This window comes from Falco cherrug, chromosome 4 (genome assembly GCF_023634085.1).
Source record: "Falco cherrug isolate bFalChe1 chromosome 4, bFalChe1.pri, whole genome shotgun sequence".
In the NCBI taxonomy this organism is placed as follows: Eukaryota; Metazoa; Chordata; class Aves; order Falconiformes; family Falconidae; genus Falco; species Falco cherrug.
Window position 1 is genome coordinate 46,187,431 of NC_073700.1, and position 23,917 is coordinate 46,211,347.

The 23,917-nt window shown below is 62.9% G+C and overlaps 2 protein-coding genes across 10 annotated transcripts; one reads left to right on the forward strand and one right to left on the reverse strand.

The window, feature by feature from the left end:
- Positions 1 to 543: 543 nt before the first annotated feature.
- On the reverse strand, positions 544 to 19,285 carry TLE2 (TLE family member 2, transcriptional corepressor). 9 transcript variants are annotated; one of them, XM_055707584.1, is made up of 20 exons: positions 18,638 to 19,285; positions 18,458 to 18,543; positions 17,933 to 17,996; positions 16,513 to 16,557; positions 14,531 to 14,593; positions 14,261 to 14,335; positions 13,681 to 13,870; positions 11,367 to 11,431; positions 8,142 to 8,243; positions 7,814 to 7,858; positions 6,365 to 6,505; positions 5,122 to 5,263; positions 3,752 to 3,987; positions 3,317 to 3,393; positions 2,708 to 2,957; positions 1,866 to 2,113; positions 1,613 to 1,760; positions 1,380 to 1,530; positions 1,178 to 1,254; positions 544 to 1,097 (listed from the first exon to the last, which is right to left on the reverse strand). In XM_055707584.1, the coding sequence occupies exons 1-20, from the start codon at positions 18,659 to 18,661 to the stop codon at positions 990 to 992; spliced, it is 2,337 nt and encodes a 778-aa protein (XP_055563559.1). In that variant the 5' UTR covers positions 18,662 to 19,285; the 3' UTR covers positions 544 to 989. The 9 variants fall into 9 exon arrangements, with proteins under 9 accessions (XP_055563559.1, XP_055563557.1, XP_055563561.1 ...); XM_055707582.1 differs by having other exon boundaries at positions 13,681 to 13,873; positions 18,638 to 19,284; XM_055707586.1 differs by having other exon boundaries at positions 11,415 to 11,431; positions 18,638 to 19,283.
- LOC129735811 (collagen alpha-1(I) chain-like) lies at positions 18,862 to 22,293 on the forward strand. The gene is made up of 3 exons (XM_055706722.1): positions 18,862 to 19,049; positions 19,734 to 20,518; positions 21,341 to 22,293. The coding sequence occupies exons 1-3, from the start codon at positions 18,862 to 18,864 to the stop codon at positions 21,547 to 21,549; spliced, it is 1,182 nt and encodes a 393-aa protein (XP_055562697.1). The 3' UTR covers positions 21,550 to 22,293.
- The last annotated feature ends 1,624 nt before the right edge of the window (positions 22,294 to 23,917 follow it).

Here is a 23,917-nt window from a genome sequence, read left to right on the forward strand (position 1 = left end):
GCGGTGGCGAGGGGAAGGATGTGCGGTGGTGGCGGTGCCGTCCCTGGAGCCACCTCTGTGGCTGCAGGCTGGCGGGGAGAGGCCAGCCATGGAGGCAGCGGTGTTTGGAGGAAATGAGATGTGAGCAGTCATGGCTGGCTTATTGGCCTGGCTGCCCACCAGAGCTGCCGTGGGGGAAGCAGGGCTGCTGGATCACGGCCCGCCAGCAGCGGCTGCAGCAAGTGCTGGTGGGGACGTGGGGGTACCACCAGTGACGGGGCTGCGGCCACCATGGGCTCAGGGCTGGCCACATCCAGCCTGGTGCTGCGGTGGCTCCCAGACCCCTCCCAGCTCCACTTTGTGGGGAAGCCACAGCCAAGGCAACCCTTGCTGTGGACCCCAGGGGTGCAGGATGGGTTCTGTCCCCCCCACCGCTGGGCTCTACACCCCAACTGCCACCACCAGAGTGGGCTGAGCCCCAGCTCCCCCCATCCCAGGGGAACTGGAGCTGGGGAGCAGCTCCCCAGGGCTGGGTTTCCATTGGTCCACCACCAAACCAGCCCCTCGTTTGTTCCTTTTTATTAGTAAGAATTGAAAGCACAGTTAAATACATTTCTTTACTGATAATTTACAGCTGTTTTTCAGCAGAAAATGGGCGCTATTACATCAGTAGCAGGATTTCAGGAGGGACAACATCTCAGGCGCTCTTGGCCTTGCGTTGCCCCCCAGCACCCCTCCAGCCTTGCCGGGCAGGTGGTCGGAGCCCAGAGCAGCCCCTGCCCAGGGCTGGGGGTGGGGGGCGGGGGTGGGGGCTGTCCACAGCAAACACCCCCCCTGCTCTCCCCTTCACCTCTGCCCCGTGTCGGGCAGGAACCGGTGGCCCAGGGTTGTTTTGACAGCTGGAAGGAGAGCAGGAGGGAGAGGAGGGCTGTGGGGGGGGGGGGCTGGTCCAGCTCCAGGAGCCTTGGGTGTCCTTCCCTGATGGAGGAGGGACGGGGACGGCTAGGGCCTCAGTACACCACCTCGTACACTGTGGCCTTCTTGTCACCAGAGCCCGTAACGATGAATTTGTCATTGATGGAGATGTCACAGCTCAGCACCGACGAGGACTCTTTAGACTGAACGTGAGAGGCGGGCGGTGAGGACGGCACTGGTGGATGAAGCCACCATCACCCCCCTGTCCAAATGCCCCCGGCACCTGGAAGATGCTGGCTCCGTAGGGCGTCCGCCAGGCGTTGAGCAGGTTGTCCTTCCCCGTGCTCACGAACCACTTCCCTGGGGCAGGAGACACAGGGGGTCAGCACTGGGGACTCGGTTCAGGGGAGCTGAGCAGGGTGGGGGACACAAAGATGAGCCGCCAGGCTGCCCCCAGCCCAGGCAGAACCGTGGCGTTCACCTACCGCAGGAGGCGAATTTGAGGGAGAGGACGCAGCTCTCGTGGAGGTGCAGCTGGTACTTGTCCGGTTTGGTGACGTGCAGGATCTCCACGTTGCTGCTCTCCATCCCCACCGCCAGCCACTCTCCCGTCGGGCAGTAACCCAGGGAGAAGATCTGGGGGGAGACGTGGGGGTCAGCCCCAGGGGGTCAGGTCCCAGCCGGCCCCGTGGGGCACCCCGTGGACCCCAGCCCCTACCTGGGAGCTGAAGTCGTGCTGCTGCAGCTGACACCCCTCCCGCAGGTCCCAGCACCGCACCGTGTTGTCCAGCCCCCCCGTCCACAGCTTGGTGCCATCGTTGGAGATGTCGATGCAGCTGGCACCGTCTGTGTGGCCCTGAAACTGCCTGGGGGAGAGGGGGATGGAGAGGGAGGGGGCACGGCTGTCAGCACCCAAAATGCCAGCCCCCCCCCCCCCCAGGTTCCCGCCCTGCCACCAGCCCCCAGCTCACCTCACCATGGTCTGGTTCTGCAGGTCCCACACCACGATGTTGCCGTCGCTGCAGCAGGAGAAGCAGACTTTGGCGTCGGGGCTGATGGCCAGGGCGTAGCAGGCGGGGGCGGAGGAGGTGAGCTCGGCCTTGATGCGGGGCGTGGGGGCCGCCAGGTCCCAGATGGAGAGGGTGCTGGCCTCCCCCCCCACGATCAGGCTCCGGCCATCGGGCAGCAGCTTGCAGGAGCGGATGTAGTTGTCTCGGTTCTGGGGTGCAGGAGAGAGGACCCCGTTAACCCCTTCACCTCCAGCCCCTCTGCACCCACCCTAGACCGCCTGGTCACCCCAGGGCCACCAGCTCATCCTGCGGGCAGGGGCAGCAGCACTGGGCAGACCCCCCAGCTCTCCCCCCACCCAGGACAGCAGGGCTGGGGCAGAGGGGGCTGTGCCCCCCACCCCATCCCAGGCCCAGAGCGGTCGCCCCAGCCAGCCCGCACAGGAGACCCTCAGTTTGTCACTGCCCTAAGACCAGCCTCGGGGACACCCTCACCCCCGTGTCCCTGCTCAACAGGCACGGCCGGTCCTGGAGGAGACCTGGGGCAGCTGGGAGGCCACCCCACCAGCCCACAGCTCCAAGCACTAAACCATTTTCCCCCACTCCTCAATTTCAGCTGCAGTTGTTGCAGTTCTGAATTGAGATTCCAGGGAAGGGGGTGAGGGAAGCAGTAGTGATCGGTTCGTGGAGGGTATGGGAAACAGATCTCCCGTTCTCACTGCAGACATGAAAGAACTTCCACTGTAACAGGGGCGGATTCCCCTTCCCAGCTCCCACAAAACAAACCCACTGTTCCTTCTCCTTACCAAGCAGTCCAGCTGAGCCACGGCCGTCTTGGTGCCCGGCTGCCCCACGTCCCACACCTTCACGCAGCCCTTGCCCCCGGTGTAGACGTGTCGCGTGGAGTTGCTGATGGTGACGGCGCAGACCACCTCGCCGTGGGTCAGGGTGTGCAGCTGCCGCGCGTGGCGGGGAATGCCAGAGCCGATGAGGGCATCGGGTGGGAAAGGCACTGGCTGCATCTGCCCGTCAGCGCTGACGTGGAAGGAGTAGGCGCTGGGAGGGAGCAGAAGAAAGGACTGAAGGATCCCGGCATGATGCCCGAGTGCAGGAGCTGACCTCTCCCATTAGCCACACTTGAGCCAGGTGGAAGGTGTCCGGTGCGCTCTGGCTAATGAGGGATATAATTAATCAGCTCCTTGTTATCACCAGCTGCCCGGAATGAAACGACAGCGTTGGACTCAGAAGTGGAGAGAAACACCAGCCAGGCCTCGCTCTGCCCTACACCTGAGGGGTGTAGAAATAAGCCCTGGAGAAGAAAGATCCCCCATCCCCCCCCGTGCCCACCCTGTGCTGCCCAGCTTGGCCCCCTGCTGCCCACCCTCCTGCAGCCCCACATCTGTGGCCACGCTTACGGTTTCCCTCCGGGGATGGTTGAGAGCGAAGAAGAGATGGTCGAAGCCCTCAGGTGAGGGTGCGACTCAAAAGCCACCTGCACAAAGCAAAAAGCCTGTGACCAGCAAAGGAGGGGACACCACAGGGGGGCTCTTGCCTTTCCCCACGTACCACAGCAGCCCAGCTCTGGGCAAGGTCCCTGCTGGCTATTTCCTCCACACACAAGTGACAAACCCCACAACAGGCTCCCACAGACCCAGCAGCACACCAGTGGGACTGGGGAGGGGGGGTTTCCAAGCACGCTGCAGCCTTGCACCCCGCACCCCTCCGAAAGGGAGCCTTTCCTGTGGCTGCGCCCCCCGACTCCAGCCCATCGCACGTCAGGGGCAGCGTGTGCCCAGGGCAGCAGGGGACAGCAGCAGAGCCAACGCGTGCCAGCAGACTGGGGGACTTACCATGGGGGACTGGCCGTACATCACGGCGCTGCTGACCTGCGGTGAGAGGTGGATGCCCATGTACATGCTGGGGGGCTGGAGGTCCCCGTTGAGGGTAGCGTGAGGCACCATCCCGAAGGAGGACGTGTAGGGGCTGGACATGCTCAGCGGGCTGCGGAGAGCTGCGCAAGGAGAGACCCACTCGCTGGCCCCTGGCCGGCTGGTGTGAGCGAGCAGCACCCAAGGGAGAAGGGCACCTGGCAGAAGCCAGGCAGTGAGAGGCAGCGTCATCTCTGCCCTGGCCCCAGTGGATCGGGAGGAGGACAGGCAGGTGATGGACTGGGAGCCAAAGACCAAAGGAGAGGGGCAGCCCCTGAGTCCCACGAGTCACAGACGGGGATGCAGACGCAGCACGGGAGATCAGATGGCTCTATCCTTCCAAAGGATGCAACATGGACCAGGTGCTAACCCCCAGCAACCCTTGTCTCCACTGCCAGTGCCCTGGCAGCCTTGGCCAGCCCAAGGCACCTGCAGTTGGTGGCTAAGCAGCTCTACCTCCAGGGTCTCAATGGTTTATTGAAATCAATTCCAATTCAATTTTTGCTAAAGCGCTGTCATTTTCTAGCCCAGACATGGGCTTAATATCTCCAGTCCTGGCTCTATTTCTCCCTTGGGCTAACGGTCCTCCTCCCATCACCTTCTGGTCCCTTTGGCTAGACAGTAGCCAAGCTGTTCCAGGGGTCCCTTCCCAAGGCTTCCCTAAATGTCCTCAAGGAAACAGGCAGGAAAAAGGGTGCGACCAGTTCACCACCAGCCACCGCAGAAGCCACTACCGAGCCCTCATCCCCCTCCCTTGTGCTTTCAGAAGCCAGCAGCCATTGACAGGGGCTCCTGGGTCAGCTGGATGTCACCCAGGGTCTCTGCAGCCCCCAGCACACGTAGCCCCTCACCCCTACAGAGATCCTCAGCTGATGAGACTGACCACGTCCTGGCTTCCCACATCCCCAATGTGCCAGCAGCGGCACTCAGCCAGCCATCCTACGCCTGCAGCCAAGCCCTGAAGCTGCAGCACCAAAATGATAACTCGTCAGAGACAAATGGGGATCTCCAGGCAAAACACCTGCCCCCCACCCCGAACACCTCCAGCCAAGGGCTCTGCACACCGACACACCTCCAGTGGGTCTGAGCCTATCAGGAAAGCATCGGCAGTCGGGTACACGATAATTGCATGTAGGTGCATACATTGGCTGTGGTTGTTTGATTGCATGGAGCAGAACGGCCCCCCAGCTCTGCTGATGGGACAGGGCAGCCTGCCTCCCCTTCCTTGCCCCAGCCCCCCAGCACCGTCCCCAGCAGAGCGTGACACCCCCCCGCTGTCCCCGGACACTCACTGATGGTGTTGGTGGCGGGCGCCTTGGTGGGGGGCTGCTGGAGCAGGGTGGCCGAGCTGGGCCCGGGGCCGGGTGTCAGGGAGTCGCAGGGCGGTGAGGAAGAGGAGGGCTTGGAGGTGGGAGCGCTGGCTGGAGGGTCGGTCTGCGGAGCAGAGGGAAGAGCAGCCTCAGCAGCGGGAGTGCTGCCCAGCACCATGTGCCTGCTAACAGCCTCGGACCATGCAGGAGGGCGGGGGGGCGCTGAGAGCACTGCTCCCAGACAGAGCTGGGACAGGGACCCGGCCATCCTGGGCCCGATCCCCTCTCCTTGCCTCCTTCACCCCTCGCACCCTTCTCCCAGCGGGGAAGGAGCCCCACGTCCCCACTCTCCTCCTTGGGCGCAAGCGCCTGACGCAAGCTCCACGTCACCCCAAACGGCCACAATCCTGAGCCCCTACAGCACCCCGCAAGACCCCACGGAGGCTGCTCCCTCCTGCAACCCCCCCCGTGTGGGGGCACCCCCATCCTCAGCCTGTGTGGAGCAGGACCAGGAGGATGCCTGAGACGAACCAGCCTCTCCCATCCCCACAGCTATGTCATCCCTTTCTTTTTTTTTCTTGCCTCTCCTATTTCTTCCTCTTTTTCTGCCTGGGGATTTTGTCGACACCAGCAAAGAAAAAAAAAAATTAATAACAGAGAAAAGCTACGTGCTGCGCTGGCAGATTGCTCAGGGCGCTTTGTCTGCTCTAATCCGATTGTGCCGGGGAGCTGCTCGCTGCTCCCCACGGCCCCCAGCTGGCTCCTGACCCCGGGATGGCAGGGATGCAGCGCTCGGGTCCCTGCGGTGCCTGGGAGGGCTGACGAGTGGCAGAAACATCCCTCCCCCCTTCCCACACGCTGATGTTTTAATCTGAGCATTAGGCTGGTGCTTGGCAAGGAGGAAGGAGAAAAAAAAAAAAAAAAAGGGGGAAAAAAAAAATAAAAAAAAAAAATCGATTGCTATGAGCAGCTCTGGGGAATCCTGCAGGCAGCCGGATGGAAAGTACCTGCAGAGCCAGGGCTCTGCCTAGCAGACGATTAACTGCCCTCCAAGGGCACAGACCGCTGCCCCCAGCGCTGTGGGGGTCGGTGGTGGGGACCACTCAGCACCAGCAGCATCTCCTCGCCCGCCCGCCTTTGGGCTGCGGCAGAGGGGCCACAGAGAAACCCAGGGCCATGGCCCTGCTGCCCACCCGCGGCCCCCGCTGCCCACATCCCTCCCTACCAGGCTCTGGTCCTTCGGCTTGAGGGGTGTTGTGCTGCGGCTGGAGGCGATGGAGGCAGGGCTCCCGGGCATCTCCCGGCGGGCTAGCAGCAGCCGGCTGCTGGGGGTACGGCCAGGGCTGCCAGGCTCCGAGGGGGGGTCCTGGGGGAAGAAGAGGTCTCCAGGGAGCGGGGAACCTCAGTCCCTCTGCACAGGAGGGCAGGGAAAACAGGAGTCCTGGAGAGCCACCCCTGGGTTCGGAGCCCAGCAGGGACCATCAGGGTCCCACCTACTCCCCGCTGCCCACCGGGTGAGCTGCTCATCCTGCCGCCCACTGTGCAGCATTAACAAGGAGCATCCGCTTGGAAGCCTCAGCTCTGCTCCACAGTCCCCTCAACGAGAAACCTCCTTGATTTTTCTCTTCAAACAAAATTAGAGGCGACAGCAAATTCAGAGGATGCCAGCAGCCGGGGATGGTGACCAGCACACCCAAGGAAGTGCAAAAGGGTCTCTTGGCAGCCCCTCGACAGCTTTTCAGAGGCAAGGCCATCCATCAGCTCTTGCACTCCTATAACCATTCAATTAGGGCTGTGATTTTTATCACCACAATTACACCGACGAGCAATTTTGGTAAGTGTCGTTTTCTGCAGAAATCCCTGCTGATGTTCCTTTCAGGGCTTGTATTTTCTTGGGATGTGGCAGAGGGGGAAAAAATAAATAAAAAAATCACGTGTGTTGTCCCTCCCTCCAGTCTTCCAGGGGAGGAAAAGGGATGTCCCCAAAAACATCATCTCTGCCAAGAACAGCTGGGGCTGGCACATAGTACCGCTGCATCTGCCTTGGTGGTCAGGGAAGGTCGTAACAGAAGCGCCTGGTGGTTTAGTTGCAAAAGACTGAAATTCAGTGTAACCCCTGCCCTGAGACAGGACAGGGCTCAGCGTGCAGAGATCAAGGCTGCCCTGAAGCCAGGCCCTGTAGGAGACCCCCAGACAGGGGCTGGCAGGGCTGGGGATGCTGCGAGCTCTCCTGCCAAAGGCAGCACAGCATCCCTGCCTGCTCCTCCACGAGCAGGACCTGCCAGCAGCAAGCCCAGCATCCCGGGGCTTTCGTCACAGCTTATCAGCCTCCCCATAAGGGATGCTGGAGGAGAGGGGCTGAAATGGGATTGTGAAGTGGAGCCAAGTCTATGAGCTGGAGCTCAGCCCTGGCTGGCACAGCCTTCCACCCGGAGCACTGCAAATCGAAATCAGCCTTGGCTGGCGTGAACACGTCAGAGCGGGGCTGGCTCGTGTCCTGGCTGGCTGCTCCTGCCCAGCTGCAACGACCCAGAGCCTAACAAAGCCCAAAGCTCAGGAACCAGAGTCCCAAATGAACCCCAAAGCTCGGGAACCAGAGTCCTAAACCTGTTGGCTACAGCTTGAGCTGGATACCCCTGCAGGCTTCAGCATGCCCTCAGGGCTGTGGGCTTACCTCATCCACCACCAGGTTGTAGTCACTCTTGTCCCCATCGCTGTCCTGCGAGGGGAGAGAAACCCAGAAAGGCTCAGCCAGGAGCTGGGGGGGGGGACTGCACCAAGCTCTGGGCTCTGCCCCACAGCACCCCAGCCAGCAGAGAGACCCCATTTTCCCCTGCACATCACGTGTGGGGACCAACAGCGACTCAACCCCATGGCTGAGGGGCCTCCCTGAGGAGCTTCGTTGTTTCTTTCCGCAGGATCACAGCCCTTTGCACCCAGGGCAGGCACAGACCCCCCCGGCCACCCCCAGCTCCTGCAGCCACGCTCTTTGGTGCACTCACGTAATGCCCAGGCTGGTCCTTCTCCTCCCGCTTTCGTTTCAGCCCTGCGCCGCCTGCCCGCTCCTCGTCCTGCAGGCTCTCGGGAGGGGAAGCAGAAACACTCTGAGATGGGGAGAGGGATGCGTGTGAGCCGGTGGGGCAGCAGACGCCCCACAAAGCCCTGCCAGCCACGGCTCCCCTCTCTGCGAGAGCTCCCAGTACCGCTGGCTGCACCCAGCCACCCATCTGTGCACCCTGTGCCACAGCCGGGGAGGGCAGGGGTCCCCTTTCCCCACCAAGCAGGGGTCAGGGCTAAAGGGGGAGACACCACTCTCCCCCTCTGCACAGATACCTGTGGCATCCCCCCACTGGCACCCCTGGCCAAGAGTCCCTGAAGATCCAAATGTACTCGGGGCTTAGCCTGGTGCTTTCAGCAAGGCCGGGGAGGAGGTTTCCTCGTGATCCCCGAGATCCAGCCCAAATTCACCTGTTCAGTTCTGACAGGGCAGAGAGAAGGGAAGCAGGATGGGGACCATCCCTGGGGGTTGGCTGCCCACAGTCTGCTGATGTGGGCAGAAGGCAGATGCACTTTTTAGGGTGCCGAGAGCCTCACCCACATGCAGCCCCAACATGCCATCACCTGCCTTCCCAGTTTGGCCCCAGAACAACTCCAAAGCGAGCTGCCCTCACCCCTTCCCCTGCCCACCCCTCACCTTTCAAACCTGGCCAAGCCCCCCACCCGGGAGAGTGTGGCTGGTCCATCAACCCATCATGCCTCAGTGGAGCAAAGCATCTCCCTGGCTGCAGGGCAGGAGGAAGAGGGCAAGAACAAAGCCCTGCCCCAAACCCCAAAGCCACAGGCTCCCCTTCCTCGCCAGAGCAGAGGGGTGGGCAACTGGGCAGCGGGGCAACAGCCCCTGGTGGGCTGGGATGGATGAGGATGAGGAGTCGCAGCCGTGCCCTGGCCCTGCCGCTGGCACACAGGGCTCTGTGGAGCCGGAGCGGAGCAAGGGATGGCCGAGCTGAGCAAGGCAGCATCCTCAGCTCGCTCAGCATCCTCAGGGCAGCTGGAGAGTAGGTCCACCCCCTCGGGAGACAGCGAGGCATGTCAGAGTGGAAAATCCCCATCGAGCCGTGTTTACTTCACCTTAACCCTGCTGCTGCAGGAGTCAGCGGGCTGGGAAGCAGGATGGGGCTGAGCAGGACACACATCCCCTTCCCCAGATGCTGCCAGCAGCTGCAAGGGGGGCTCAAACCCCCTCCCCACGCTCACTGCTTGGAGGATGACAAGGCAATGCCCACCTGCAGCCCCCCAGCTCTCCTGCAAACCAGAGGAACACGGGGCTGCACTGGTTACTGGAGGGGGCTGCCCTGCCTCCCCCAGCACCCAGGGTGCTTGGGCCGGGGCAGTTTCTGGGACACGGCTCCCAGACCTCCCCAGACCTGCTCTGCAGCCCAGTGTCGGGGAAAAAATGCCCCATCCCCGGGCTCCCACACGCCTGTTTCCAGCACAGTAGGATTAAAAGCCTCGACACATACAAGGAAGGAGCAGAAAGGATGCTCCCTGTCCCCTGGGTGATCTCTGGAGGAGGCACCCCAGTATATCTGGGACCACAGCGGTGATCCATCCTGCACAACACAGCGACCATCTCTCCCTCCTCCTCTCCCACCTGACTGCAAGCCCACGAAGATCAATGCCAATTGCTCCCCAGTGGAGGGGCTCGTTAACCCTTCTTTCCCCTGCCCGTACCAGGAGCTGAGCCCTGGCTTACTGCAGCCACCGAGCCTGGGAAGGCAGTCACAGACCTGGACTCAATACCAGGGGCGGGGGGTATCTTAAAGGGGGAAGGCGCAGCCAAGGGTTGCAGAGGGGCTGGCAGCACTAGGCTTAGGTAAGGAGACCTGTTCAGAGCGTTTCCTAGATTCCTTGAAAAGGGCAGGGCTGGTTATTTTGGGAGCAGCCCTCAACCTTTAGATCTTTGCATCAGCAGAGACCAAACTGAGGTGGCCCAGAACCTTCAGCTACAAAACCCCGATGCAAACACAGCCCAGCCAAGGCAGCAAGGCAAAAGGAACAAGGGTTACAGTAAGCAGAGCCCCTTCATCTTATACCCTCCGCTCAGACGTGCTCCTGGGCTCCCCTACACCCCTACGCACCCACAGTCACCACTTGGCTGCTCCCACCCTCCACCCCACAGCTGGATTTACTCCTGCAGCCCTGTGGAGCTCAGACACAGCTCTGTTCCCCCCTAGGCACGGTGGCATTTCGGCACTGCCACCACCACACGTGTGCCAGGGGAGCAGGCGCCAGCTCAGGGGCAGGAGCAGCTCTGGAGCCCGTGCGCTCGCACCCCGGGGGCTCAAGGCAACAGCAGGAGCGCTGGACCCTCTGCCCTGGGTGAGCAAGGATGGGAACGCACAGTGGGATGTGGGTCACCGCCCCCTCCTTTAGGATGGCTGGGAAAGAGGCTCTTTCTAGCCCTTGGGAAATCGGCTCCGCTGAGAAATAGGGATGACCCCAAAATTCCTCAAATCCAGAGACCTGACCCAGCCTCCCGAGGACCCTGTGGATGACGGCAGAGCTGCCCCCAAGCCCCTCTCCCCACCTACCCCTGCGTCATGGCTTGCCCTTACCCTCTTGCCACACTGTGCCCTCGCAACCTCTGTACTCAGGAAAGGCCAGTCCTGGGAGCCCATCACCCCAGTCACCTCGTGTGCCAGCACAGCCTTGGAAGTGACTCCTGGTGGCAGGGGGAGACGTCCCCTGCCCTGATCCACCGAGCTGGGGAGGGAAGGGGGGGAAAGGAGCCCACCCATCGGCAGGAATGAGTGGGAGACCCAAAGCCCCCAGCAGGAGAGAGGGTGCCTGGGCTGTGGCATACAAGGGAACACCACGGCCCTGCTCTACCCGCAGAGCTGCCCCCCCTCCCTGGCAGCCCCGAGACCCCCACCCAGCCCCGGATACCGAGACCCCTGTCGCTGCCTCCCTTTGGGCTGGAGCCTGGCCTCGCCTGTGCCACCAGACAGAGGACAGCTCAGCTACCTCTGGGCTGTTTGCTTTGAAAAGGTCAGGAAACAAAACATTCCTGGAAATCCTACCGCCAACGCTTGCCAAGGGAGCTGGCTGCAAGACGCAGCCCCTGCGCCTGCCCACAATGCCAGCCCCAGCTCCGAGCTGCCCCACCACCAAGCCCACCGCTGGCCCTGGGAGCCCTCCCAGCACCCCCAGCCAGCTCTGCCTCCCACCCGGAACACGCTGGAGATGCCAGAGCCAGGACCACCAGGACCACTTACCCGGCTCGGGGTGTGCTCTGGAGCCCGGTGGCAGCAAGGAGGGGCATCCAGGTGGATCCACGGCAGCGAGGCAAAGGGAAGGAGAGGAGAAGGCTGTTAATGCGGAGGCTGCACCCCAAGGACCCCGGCAAAGAGGAGAGGGGGGCGCTGCAGGGCACGGGCTGAAAAATCACACCCAATTTCCCACTTTTTCCAACCACAGCGTGAATTCTCTGATGTCTAATAGGTGGCGAGCACATTGGCCTTCCTCAGGGATGTGGGGGGGAACCTCTATCCACTCACAAAAAATTCACTCCAGCTTTGGAATCTCTCCCCTGGATGTGGCAACGGGTCCAGGGCTGCCAGGAGGGGACAGCCAGGCAGCTGAGACCTCCTGAATCACACCCATCCTATTCCCTTAGGAAGCCATTGCTAAAAAGCCCTGCTTGGAAACCCTCCGAGGCTTTTTTGCACACACACCAAAATGGGTCCAGCTCCCTGAGCTGATGGAAGCAGTGCCAGGCGCTTGCTGCAAGCCTAAGCGTGGCGTTACGGGCTGGGGTCTAGCAGCCCTCCCTGGCTGCTTTTCACTCCTAACAGTTGCATCAGCATTTGGAGAGAAAAAACTGGTCCCAGTCTGCTGGCAAAAGGAGGCAGGTGGGTGTCAGATGAGGGATTCTCCATGTGGGCAGCTGCTCCAAGGCTATGGTCCCCATGAAGCCAGGGAAAGGGGAGGGAAAGGGATGGGGTCCCCTGCCATGCCATCAGCACTTGAGCCCTCGCTCAGCTTGATCCACACCAGCTCTGGCTAACTGGCAGAGCACCAGGGATTAACCCAAGCCATATGTAGCATTTCACTTTCTTTTTTTTTTTTTTTTTTTTTTTAAAAAAAAGGGATTATTCTGGGTGTCTTTGTGCCCTCTGCCATGGCTGGATACCCCTGCCAAGGGGCAGCTGGGGGCTGCGCACAGCAGGAGCTGCCGCTGGAAGCAAGCACAGGCTAGTCGGGTCTCTAAGGGTTAAGGGCAGGCACAGCACAGCCTGCTTTTATCCTCTTTCTGGAGTTTGTTTTTCTCCTTGGGTGGAAGGCCATCCTTAAAGAAACACTGACAGAATTAAAACCACAGACACCTGTGTACAGGGGCACAAAGCAGGCACGGATGGATTCCTGCTGCTATTTTCACCACCGTGAAATCTTACAGGCAAAACTGCATCATTAGGAAAATGCAACAAGCCACTGCCCAGTTTTGCTGTTGCTGCTGGGTCCTGTCCCAGCAGCGTTCCCAGGCCCCAAACTGGGGAATCAAGAGTAGCCAGCACCTTCCCCAGAGGAGTCCGCAGAGGAGCATCGCGACGGCTGCTGGATTCTGCCTGTTTCTAGCCCCTAGTGCAGCCCCACGGCCCAGAGCCCCCTGCCCCTGCCTCAATCCTCCCCTCAGCAAACCCCCCCGATGCTCTGCAGAAGGTGACTGGAGCTCAGAGCGGCTTCTCCTCCATAAGTGCTTCAATAGCAACAATCCACCAGCAAAGCCGGGTGGTGGTATTAATTTGGCCCAGACCTGCCAGTAGCATTCAGAGCACTGATTTAACGATGATTAAATATTGATGATGTTTGTAAAGCACTTTGTGATGCTGATAGGATAAGGCACCCATAAGGATGAGGAATTACTGCTATTTACAAGGCACCTGCACATGCAACAAGGCTCTGCTCTCTAAATTCCTTGCCCCAGACCCATGGCTCAGAGTTTCTACCAGGGGCTTGTGACTCTTCCCTTGTATTTTCCCGTGAAGCCTGGGCTTCAGGCATCAGATCTTTACCTGGTGTAAACCCTGGTGTAAACAGAGAGGGTTCCTCTGTGATGGGGACCTCACGCCCTCCCAGTGCCTTGTGGAGGGGGGACCATCACGCACTGGAAGTACCCACGGAAGTGGGAAGACCCATGTGTGCATACACATGTGCCCGGAGCTCTGCTGCCCAGCACCTGGGGCGCACACACAGCTGCCCCCCACACCAGCACACACCATCACTGCTTGGCAGCTGTTCCCTTGGTCAGAAATAGAGCCAGCCTCCCTGGGCTGCAGACATTTAATTAGCTGGATCTGTCATTCACAGTGCTTGCTGCTCCCCCCAGCCCTGTGGAGCAGCTGCCAGGCATCGAAGAGCCCTGGAAACAGGCAGAGCAGGCGGCAGGATCCCTCCCAGCACTGCCCGTGCACCCCTGGGGCATCTGCCCAGCACCGACTCAGCCAGCCTTCCAAGGGTTAATCCAGCTGTGCTTCCCCTTACCTCTGTTCTCCCCATCCTGGGCCACTCTGTCCTCCTTGGCGGCCAGCTGGGACTGCGCCATCAATGCCCCTGAGAGTGCCAGGAGCCCCGAGGTGCCACCAGCCCCACTCAGGCTAGAAGGCTGCATGCTGGAGGGGTGGGGTGTCAGCGGGATGGGGGATGCGTGGTGGGAGAGGTGCTGAAGCTGCTGCTGCTGAAAGAGAAAAAGCAAATGGTCCTCTCTGCGGGAGGAGAGCGCCGCAGCCATGCCCGGCACCCCTCAGCTCCCCGCCTGAGCTGCAATGCGAAGCGCAATGGGATGAGGACAAGGAGGGGAGCGAAGCTGCCCGGGTCACATCACCTGCCCCTTCCACCCACGGCACCTCGAGGACCACCCCGCTGCGGACCTGATCCCAACTCTGCCCTGCTCTGCTCAGCGAGGACCCCAGAGGCTATCGAGCCCTCTCCCCGCAGGGGACCAGCCCTGGGCTTAGTGAAGTGGCACAGACCCTGGCTTCCCTCGTCACCGTGCCCATCACCGTGCCCTCCGAGCCTCCGAGCAGGAAAGAGCCTTCACCCTCGGCCAGACAGCACAACTCACCCCGACGATGCTGTTCAGCTCGCCCATGGTCACCTGCTTGGCACGCTCCACAGCCTGCAGGACCTGCTGCTGGTGCTGGGAGGGAAGAGCACTGGGAGGTCACACTGCGCTCCTGCCCACAGGGACCACGCAGCCCAGAGCCACCCCAGCTGGAAGTTTTCCCCCTACCCCCGAACACCCCATCATTTGGGCTGGACTCGGGTTCACGCCTTCCTGAGAGCCATAGAGGAGCCTGAGCAGCTCCGTGCACATCCCCTGCCTCCCCCTTACCTCCTGTGTCAGGAAGGGCACGATCTGCGTGCAGATGGCACTCAGCCTCTTGACAATCTCTGCCTGGAAGAAGAAGCAGGTATCACCATGGATGGGAGGGCTCCGAGCCCTGTCCCATCCCCTCCAGCAGGGAGGGCAGCCAAGCATCCTCCCCACCCACACCCCAGCTCAGCTTTAATCCTGCTGCCTCCTCGTCCCCACTGGGATTTCCCAAGCTGCTGCCAAGGGAAGACCCTGCCCAGGGCTGCGGGACCCTCCCAGGCTGTCAGGTCCCCCGCTCCCCCCCCCCCCCATAAGCACATGGGAGGGAATCCGATTCCTAAATCCCTGCGTGGCTCCAGGCCAAGCGGAGCGCTGAGCTGTCAGTCCTTTCGCAGCCCAGCTGGCTTTGCTCAGCCCAAACCCATCTCGGCTTTGCGGGCTGCCGCTCTCGCAGCCAGCGGGCAGGCTGGCAGGGATGGAGAGCCCAGCCGCAGGCGCTGGCAGCCGGCCACCAGCGTGCCGCGTGCTCTCTCTCCGAACATCAAGACTCCAGGCCAAAGGGAAGGCAAAATTCACACAAAAAAATTCAGCCCCTCGCTGCAGCGCCCCGGTAAAGCCCTGCAAGGCACGGAGCTTGCCCTGGCTGGAGCAAGGGCCCCAGCTCCCCCCCCGCTGAAGCCCCCCGGAGCCGGCAGCTCTCCGGAGGGGAGCAGAGGCACCAAGCACTCCTGTTCCTGCCCAGCAAGCGGCAACGAGGGAAGGCAGAGGACCTGGCACATCCTCTCCTCAGCCTGCGGTTACACACGGTGGGGGTAAGCGGCATTTCCCAAGGGAAGGGGCTGTGGCTTCCATCCCAGCCTCTCCACAAGCAAGCCTGTGCCTCGGAAAACTTGCCAAGCCCCTCCCTGCCCCCCATTGCACACCCACCCTGGCACTGGCGGAGAGGTTGGTGGCTCTGAAGTGTTTTCTCATCTCAGATTTCCGACAATCCCCGACAGCCTTGCGGAGAGGTCAAACCGCCCCCGCACAGAGCCGGCAATGAACAAAGGGAACGTTCACCTGCTGCACTCAAAGGCTGCCCGCGCCCGGGAGCACACCGGTGCCCACCAGTAGCCTGGTCACCCACTGGTCCCAGCCCTGACACCCACCACGGGACCCCGGGAGGCAGAGACGCCCCCTCCTCCAGACCTCTCCTGCCCTTGTAGAGCTGGGAGCTGGACTTGGCTGAGCCAGGGCTCCCCCTCCTCCATGCTTGGCCATCACCTGTGTCACCTTGCAGGCAGAGTCCCCAGCCCCGCATGGCTCAGGCCACCCTGGGGTCCCAGTCCCACCCGGGGTCCCAGCATATGGGGATGGCAGGAATGTGCTCGCGGGCTCTACGACTCTCCCTGCTAACAAAAGGAGCAAACTCGGAGGGGCTGAGCCAGCTGGAGGAATATGGCAGTTGACTTGCCACTTTGTCAGGCATTGGTCCAAACTAATTTCCCTGGCAGAGAGCCCGCGATGACTAGATTGATAAATCTGAAGAGGGAAAGCAAATTAACACTGGAACAAAAGGGGAGCCAGGGAAGGGTGAAAACACTCCTCTGGCTTCAGGAAAGGAAAAGGGGATTAAGAAAAAAGAAAAGAAAAGAAAAGAAAAGAAAAAAGAAAAGACAAACCATTTGCCTCTGGGCTCCAGGTTCTGCTGTTTCCTCCACACTCCCTCCTGCCCTGGGCCTCAGGGAACCAGGGGAGGTGGGTGCGCAGGGCCAGGCTCCCCGAGGTGCTCCGCAGTGCCAGGGGATGCCCTGTCCCAAGGCACCCACCAGAACCCAGCAGCGCACACCCCGACACCCACCGAGCCCCTCCACAGGGCAGCCCCTCGCCCCTTGCACTGCCACGTCTACCCAGGCCATTACACCCACACGGAGACAAGGGAGATCGTTTTCCAACAAAGTCTCCGTCCTCGGCCTCTTGCCACCATCCCCCGCTGCTGGCGCGGACCCCTCCTCACTTACCTGCTTGTGCATTTCGATGTTCAGCCCGTAGGACATCTCATAGTACTGAGAGCAAAAAATCACAACACAGCGGCGTTAGGAGCTGCCCAGAGCAAACGGCCGGCAGCAGGCAGGGGCTCGGCAGCCAGCCCACCCCACTGCCCCCCACCGAACCCCACCGCTGCTGCTGAGGGTCCTCGCTCCCCCAGCCCAGGAGAAACAGCTCACACCTGTGCCATGAGCTTGGACAAGGCAGGGAGCGCCCACCACGTGGACCATTTAGCACCCGTGATGATTATACTGCCATTTCTGCATTCGCTTATGCAGCCCCACTGCCCCCCACATCCCCTCCTGGCCAGGCCTGTCCCTCCCCCCTCTGACCCCAGACCCACGCCCCGATGCAGCTGCCCATCCATCCAGTCACGTGCCGGTGCAAAAGCCAAGATGACACCAGGTGACACCTTTCACTGGTAGCGGTGACAGCAGCAGACCCCATCCTCATGCCCCTGAGGATGGGGAGAAGGGGAGGACCAAAGGACTGGCCTTCTGCCAGCGAAGCCCCCTTCAAAGGCGGCAGCCCACCTCTGGGAATCCCTGAGCCTCCAGGATGTGGGAAGGGACCCCAGCTGTGGGGTGACAGGACCGTGCCCTGCGACGCCAATAAAGCTGAGGACACCCCCAGCCTCACCGCCAGGGCTGGCATCACCCAGGGCACGGGGGCTGCCCAAGTTGGATCCATTTGCCTTCTGGATGGTGAAACTTGGGGTCCCTGTTTCCCTAGAGGGGCTGGTAACATCAGATGCTGAAGGAGAGGGGGATGCTGCTCCGGCTCTGCAATTCCCATCCTCTTCCCCTTCCTTCCAGGGGCCACCCCCCTGCAAGGGCTGCCAGCAGAAGGGTGGGCTTGCGGGGGTGGGGGGTGGGGTGTCAGGGGCTGTTAGCCCCCCACGGGTAACCACAGAGGGGTCCTGCCCTGCTCATTCTGAAGGCGGCTTCCCCTCCTCCCCAAAACACCAGCCTTGGGGTGTCACTTCCAAGACACCCCCTCCCCTGGGAGAGAGACAGGGAGGAGGGGACAGAGCTCTTAAAAAGCCAAATGGAAAAAGGGAAAATAATAAAAAAAAAAAAAAAAGAAAAGAAAAGAGACAAAACCTATGGCAGGATTCCTGGGCTCAAGCAGCACCGAGTGGCAGCAGACAGCGGCAGAAGAGCCAGCGTTGCTAGGAATAACCATTAACCCCTTCCTAACTCACACACCCCCAGCCCAGCAGCCGGGCCAGGCAGCCCCCCAACCCCCACCCCGCAGGGTGGGGGGGCTCGGGGAGCCCCCCGGCCCCTCTGAGCAGAGCCCAGCGCCCAGGACCTCAGCGGCGGGTGGCACTCGGGGGGAGGGTGGGGGGAGGGTCGGACAGGGCAGGGGGACAGGGCAGGGGGGGCTCACCATGACATAATGTCTCTGCATCTCTGTCTTCTCGCTCACCAGCTTCTCACATTCCAGCTTCAGGCTGCGAAGAGGGGCCGCGGGTTTCACTGAGGGACCCCCACCCCTTGCCCCATCCCTCCTCCCCCCAAATCCCCGGCGCCGCGGGAGGGTCCCGCACCCACCCTTAAGTGGACCCCGGGGGACTCGTGCTGCCCCCCCCCCCGGCCCCGCTCCCCACGGCGCACCCGCCCCCCCCCCCCGCCCTGCTGCCGTCCCCTCCGCGTCGCCCCGTCCGCAGCTCAGCTGGAGGAAACAAGGGGGGGGTGGTCTCCCCTTGGGACCCCCACTCGAGACCTGACACCCCGATTCTCACCTTCACGCTCCGCCTCAGCCCACACCCCCCTCCCGGGGACCCCTTTCTCCAGTCTCCCCTGCCCCGGTTCAGCGCCCGTGTCCCCCGCCGTGCCTGGGCTCCCCGGGATGCCCCTTCCCCGGACCCCCCACCCCCCGAGCCCCGAGCCCCCCGAGCCCCCCGCCCCGCACCTGTGGTACTGCGCCTGCAGGAACTGGAATTCCTCCTTGATGCGATCGCAGATCTCCAGGACCGAGAACTTGAAGGGCTGCCCGGGCTGGAGAGAGGCGGCCCGGCTGCAGGCTGTGGCCCCGCCGCGGTGCCCCCGCCCGGCCCGTCCCGTCGAGCCCCCCGCCCGCCCTGGTACTTACCGGGTGCCGTCCCTGCGGAAACATCGTGAGCACCCGCACCCCGGCGCCCCCCGCCCCCGCTGGGCTCCGCGGGGGTCCCTCGCCTCGACGGCGGCAGCGGGAGGGCGTTGGGGGCGGCGCGGGGGCGGGGGGCGGCGGGGCGCCGGGCGGCTCAGGCGGGGCGGGGGCGGCGGCCGTCGGGCGGGCGGGCGGCCCGCCGGCCGTGGGGTCTCCGTTCGCCCCCCATGGGGGCCGGGGCAGGGCGGGAGGCGGCGGCGGGGCCGCGGTGGTCCCCGGCTGGCGGAGCTGCCGCCCGGCCCCGCCGCCCCGGTCGCCGGCGCCCGCTTAAGGTGGCGCGTCCCCGCCGGACGGGAGCGGCCCCGACGCCCCCACGGGCAGCACCGGAGCTGCCGCCTCGCCGCGCCGCCTTGGGGCACCGGGCAGGCGGCGGCCCCGCTGCCCCAGCGATGCCGGAGACCGAGGGGGGGCCGGGGAGGGGCCGAGCGGCGCCGGGCGGGGGGCACCCGCCCCCAGCGCTGCCCCCACCCTGCGGCCCCCGGCCCGGCCCCACTCGCGGCGCGGCGGTTCCGTTGGACCCTGGCCCAGGGCCGGGCGCGGAGCCGCACCGGCAGCCCCCGGAGCATCCCCGTGTCCCCGGGAGCGCAGTCACCGCTCCTGCCCCCCCCCCCCCCCCCGACCCGGGGCAGCGCGGGGGCACGGAAACCACAAACGGGGGCAGCCGGGCCGGGGACCCCCCGGGGTGTGGGCTCACCGCCGGGGAGCGGGGACACCGGCTCACCGCCGGGCCGGGCGCGGGGCCGCAGGGAGCATCAGGCCAGAGGGTCCCGCGGGCCCGGTCCCTCGCCCACCCGGCGATACCGGCCAGGGGCACCGGGCGCGCCTCGGGGACGCGCAGCCCCGCCGAAAGCGCGCAGCAGCCCCCCCCGCCCCGCTCCACCTTAACCAGCCCCCTGCACCGCCCCGGCGGCGTTCGCAGCTGCCATTGGCTACCGCTACGGGAGCGCCAGCCAATCCCCCTGCGCCGTTCCCACATGGGTTCGTGACGCCACTCGCCGGGAAGGCCAATGAGGAGCTGAACGGGCCACGGCGGCGCGAGCGGCGGCGGCGCGGGGCACGCTGGGAGCTGTCGTCCGCCGCCGGGCCGGGGCCGCGGGGCCTGTCCCGCCTGTTCCGCCCGAGCCCGGCCGGTCCGGCCCGGCCGCTGCCCGCGGGGCCCGGGGGGGCGGTGCGGAACTCTGGGCGGGCCCGGCCCCGTGCTGCTGGCGCTCCCGGCGCGGGCGGCCGGGGCGGGCGGACTCCGCGGCCCACAAGGCCTCGCGGCGCCGCCGGCTGCCACTCAAAGTAACGTGGGGCTGCGGGGCCGGGCCGGGCTCCCCGCTGGCCCCGAGGCTGCCCCGGCCGGCAGCGCGGGGAGGGGGGGGAAAGCCCCGGCCGGCCCCGGGGCCCGAGGCCCTCGGCGGAGTTTCCCGGCGGCTGCCGCTGACCGGGAGCACCACGGCTCGCCGCCGGGACGGCCCCTCCGCGGGGAGCAGAGCGGCTGCCTGGGGGCCCACCCCGGCCCGGGGCAGCGGGGTCGCCCCGGCACCGCGACCCCTGAGTCCTGCCGGTGGGACGAGGTCGGGCCCTGCCCCCGCTCTCCCGGCGCCGTCTCCCTCCCCAGCGGCCCCGGGCAGCCCCCGGCCCCAGGCAGCCTCTGGCCCGAGAGCCCCCCGCTCCGCCCAGGGCCCCCCCGGTCCCCCCCGGTCCCCCCCAGCCCTCCTCGCCCCCCTCCCCCCTCAGCCTGCTGCAAAGCCCCTGCACTTGTGGCTGGGAGCGCGGGGAACAGGCCTTCAATATTGCAGGACCCAGCTGTACCTGTGCACTGCACAGCCAGGCACGAGGGTAAATATTTAATGCCTCACATTTCATCCTAATCTTTTATTAATTGTGTTATTTACTTCCCGCATGCTGGCAGCAGCCGGGGCAGGGGCAAGGTGGTGGGCACCAAAGTCCCTCCTCTCCCCATCCCACACTGTCCCAGGGCTGCCTGTTGCCACTGCCCCCCTCCCCACAGTGCCCCGGCAGGTACTGAAGGCCTTCCCGTGGCAGTGGACAGAGCCCCCCAGCCCTGAGCAGTCCCCCTGCAGCCCCTGTGCCCCCCCCAGCCGTGGCTGGCTCACCAGGGAGATCCAGCACTGCAGGGAGGGATGGCCCCTGGCCTGCCACCTTGGCTCCAAAGCCCTTGAAAAACCTTCCTTTCGCATATGCGTGTGTGTATATTGTATATCTACACCTATGAATATACATTTTTTAGTCCAAATGTAAAGTTTTAGAGAATTTATTTTTGGTTTGTTGCCTTATTGGGGGAGGTTGTGTTTTTTTTTATTTAAGGAGTGTTTTTGCAAAAGCTGGAAGCATTTCAGATTGTGTTTCAAGGGAATGAGAGACTGAGAAAGATGTTTTGCAGCATTTTTCAAAACTCCTTACCAAAAATTGCTGCTTTTCCTTAGGCAGTTTCTCTGCTCTCCTGTCTCAGAGAGTGACACAGGTAAGCCTGGAACAGGCAGTCCCGGAATGATGGATGTCACACATGTCTTCATCACCCTCCATTAATGATTGACATGGGCCCTGGAGCAGGACAGCCTGTAACCCAGAGATTAATTTGCTTCAGCGTGTGCTTGGGCCAGGGAGAAAATAACCGCAGTTAACCCTTTGCACCCACAGCCCTCAGCATGCAGCAGCAACAGGAGCTGGTCCCACTCCTCCTTCCAGGCACAAGGATGCAAGGTGCAGGGCAGAGGACGCGGCTCAGACCAGCCACCAAAGCTGGGCTCAGCCCCGGCTGCTGCCGCCCGCTGCAGGATGCTCAGCCAGGGGCCCAGCTTCTCCCTACGGCAGCGCTTGGAAGAGCCCCAAAAGACGAGGGCGTTTGAAATCCATGCCGGGATCGGGAGGGGAGTGCTGTAAACAGCCCTTCTGTTTGTAACCAGCGGAGAAACCACACAAGCCTGGACTCTGGGACACTCGGGAGCCCTGTTGGAACCCGGATCCAAGCAAAACAGGGTGCTGCTGCTGGAATTACCTTGATGGCTGGAGCTTTTGGCTCCCTCCGCAAATGCTGGCCTGGAGCATGGCACCACGCAACCTCCTGCCCTTGCCAGGAAGGGCAGCCCTGGCTCTGTCCCCTCAGTGCTGTGGGTAGAGTTGTTTCTCTCCCCACATGCCTCCTTTGCGCAGCCTCCCGTGCCCAGCGCATTCCATGGTGGACAGCCAAGGGCAGGGACCATTGTGTCTCTCCCAGGTGCCAAGATGCTGTGCTTGGGGCAGCTGAAGCCTGCTCACACAGCCTCTCAGCCAGCCGCTGGGCTGAAACCCTCAGGGGTGCCCCTCCTCGCTGCTCTGCTCACCTCTGCTGTGCTCCATCCCTTCCAAATGCAGGTGCCAGGCAGGTCAGCAGCGAAGAGCCACACACAACCAGCTTCCATCCAAGGGGCCTGCTCCCACAGCGCAGAGCCACTGCATGTCCAGTTTGGCAGGTGCATTTGCTCTGGGGGGGTCCCCCCTTCTTTGCAGACTCGTACCCTTCACCTGCCTCTTCGGCCCATGTGGGTTCAGGGCCCGCTGGGTTTAAGCAAGTGGGCAAAGCTCAGCCCTGGGTGGGTTTTTCAGCTGGTGGTGGTGGGTTTGCAGGCAGGGGTTTTGGGTCAGCGGGGCCATTATGGGGTGGGGAGGGGGGGGAACCAGGGTCAGCAGATTTAGAAGATTCAGATTTTCCCTACTGGGACTCAGTCAAGCAGTTTGCTCGGCCTGTGGAAGCAGGGAGCAAAGATGACCGTGATGTTTCTAAACCATCCCATTTTCAGCTTTTCACTTGCTCACTTGAATGAGAAGCCTTGAACAGAGTGGAGCTGAGTTCCTGGCACCCTCAGACAACGTTAATTTCCCTGGGCATTTGTACCAGCAGCTGGCACAAACAGGAGCCTTATCCTGGCTGGACTGTGTCCTGGAACGAACATGAGATGAGAAGGGAAACTGAGGGAAGGGGCTGGCAGCCAGTCAGCAAGAGCTGAGCCAAAGCTGTACTCAAAGTCAAGGTTCTGCAGCACCTGGAGCCACGCTGCTGGGGCCAACCCACAGGTCCCCATCCCCGGGCCCCCAGTGCTGCCCCTCTGCTCTGTAAAGCCACATGTTCCCAGAGCAGGCATGGGAGCTGGGGGTCTCTCCTGCCATGCATGGGCTGCAGAGCCAACGTGCTGCCTCCCGCAGCCCCCACGCTGCCATGCTCCCACCGTGCCTGGGACACCCCGCCACGGTGGGACCAGCGGGACACCCGCAAAAGAGATGTGGGAGCCCTTAGAGCAACCTGGCAGCTGAGAGACACTCTCTCTGGTGCTGCCTTCGATCCGTCTGTTGGCTCCTGTTTGCACTTACCAGCTCTGAGTGGTTTTTAATTATTGATGCCTCTTTTAGCTTTTATCTCGTGCTCGCTGCAGCCAGGAAGGGCTTGGCGTTCCTGCATTAGTGATGAATTGGGAAGGAGGCCCTGCTCCACCACGCTGCAGAGCATTCCTGGCTCACAGGCTGTGCCATTGTTTCAAGCAAAGCTGAGCTGAAAAATGAGGAGGGTGGGAGCGGGATGGGGGATGTGGTGGAGGCGATTCCCGCTGCTGCCACAGAGGAGGTGGGGGTCTGTCCTACGGGAAGAGGTTGAAGGGGAGGGAGTGAGAGTCAAACGGGTGTGGAAACCTCCCTCACCCCGTGAAAAACCGGTACCTGCTCACCTCAGCGGGGAGGAAGGATGCCAACAGGGAGGAAAGATGCTATCGTACGGCCCCTCCAGTGACAGGCAGGTGGAAGCGGGGGCAGAGGTGTGAGGCAGCAGAGTTTTGCAGAGCCCCTGGCAGCCACGAGCAGGAGTCGATGTCAAACCTGGGCTAAATGCTGAGCTGCTCTGTGCTCAGGGCACGGGGCACTGAGGGGTCCTGTCCCTGCCTTCCAGACTTGGCTGGCTCCCCATCCACCACAGCTCTCTGGTTAGCGGGACGGTGGCTATCACCAGGTTGTTTTCTATCCCCCCTCAACGAGCCAGGGCTTTGCCAAGTTTTTCCAAGGATCCCAGTGCCAGGAGAGCTGGTTCTTAGCCTGTCTGCCTGTGTCCCTCTCCCACTCCTGTATCAGGACCTCTCCCACGCAGAGGGAAGGGGTTTCTTGGCCAGGAGCCAGCCTTAAGCCATCCCTGGTCAGCAGAGCTTTGGGGGTCCCATGTCACCCACTTCCCCCGAGTGTGGAGCCTCTGCCAGG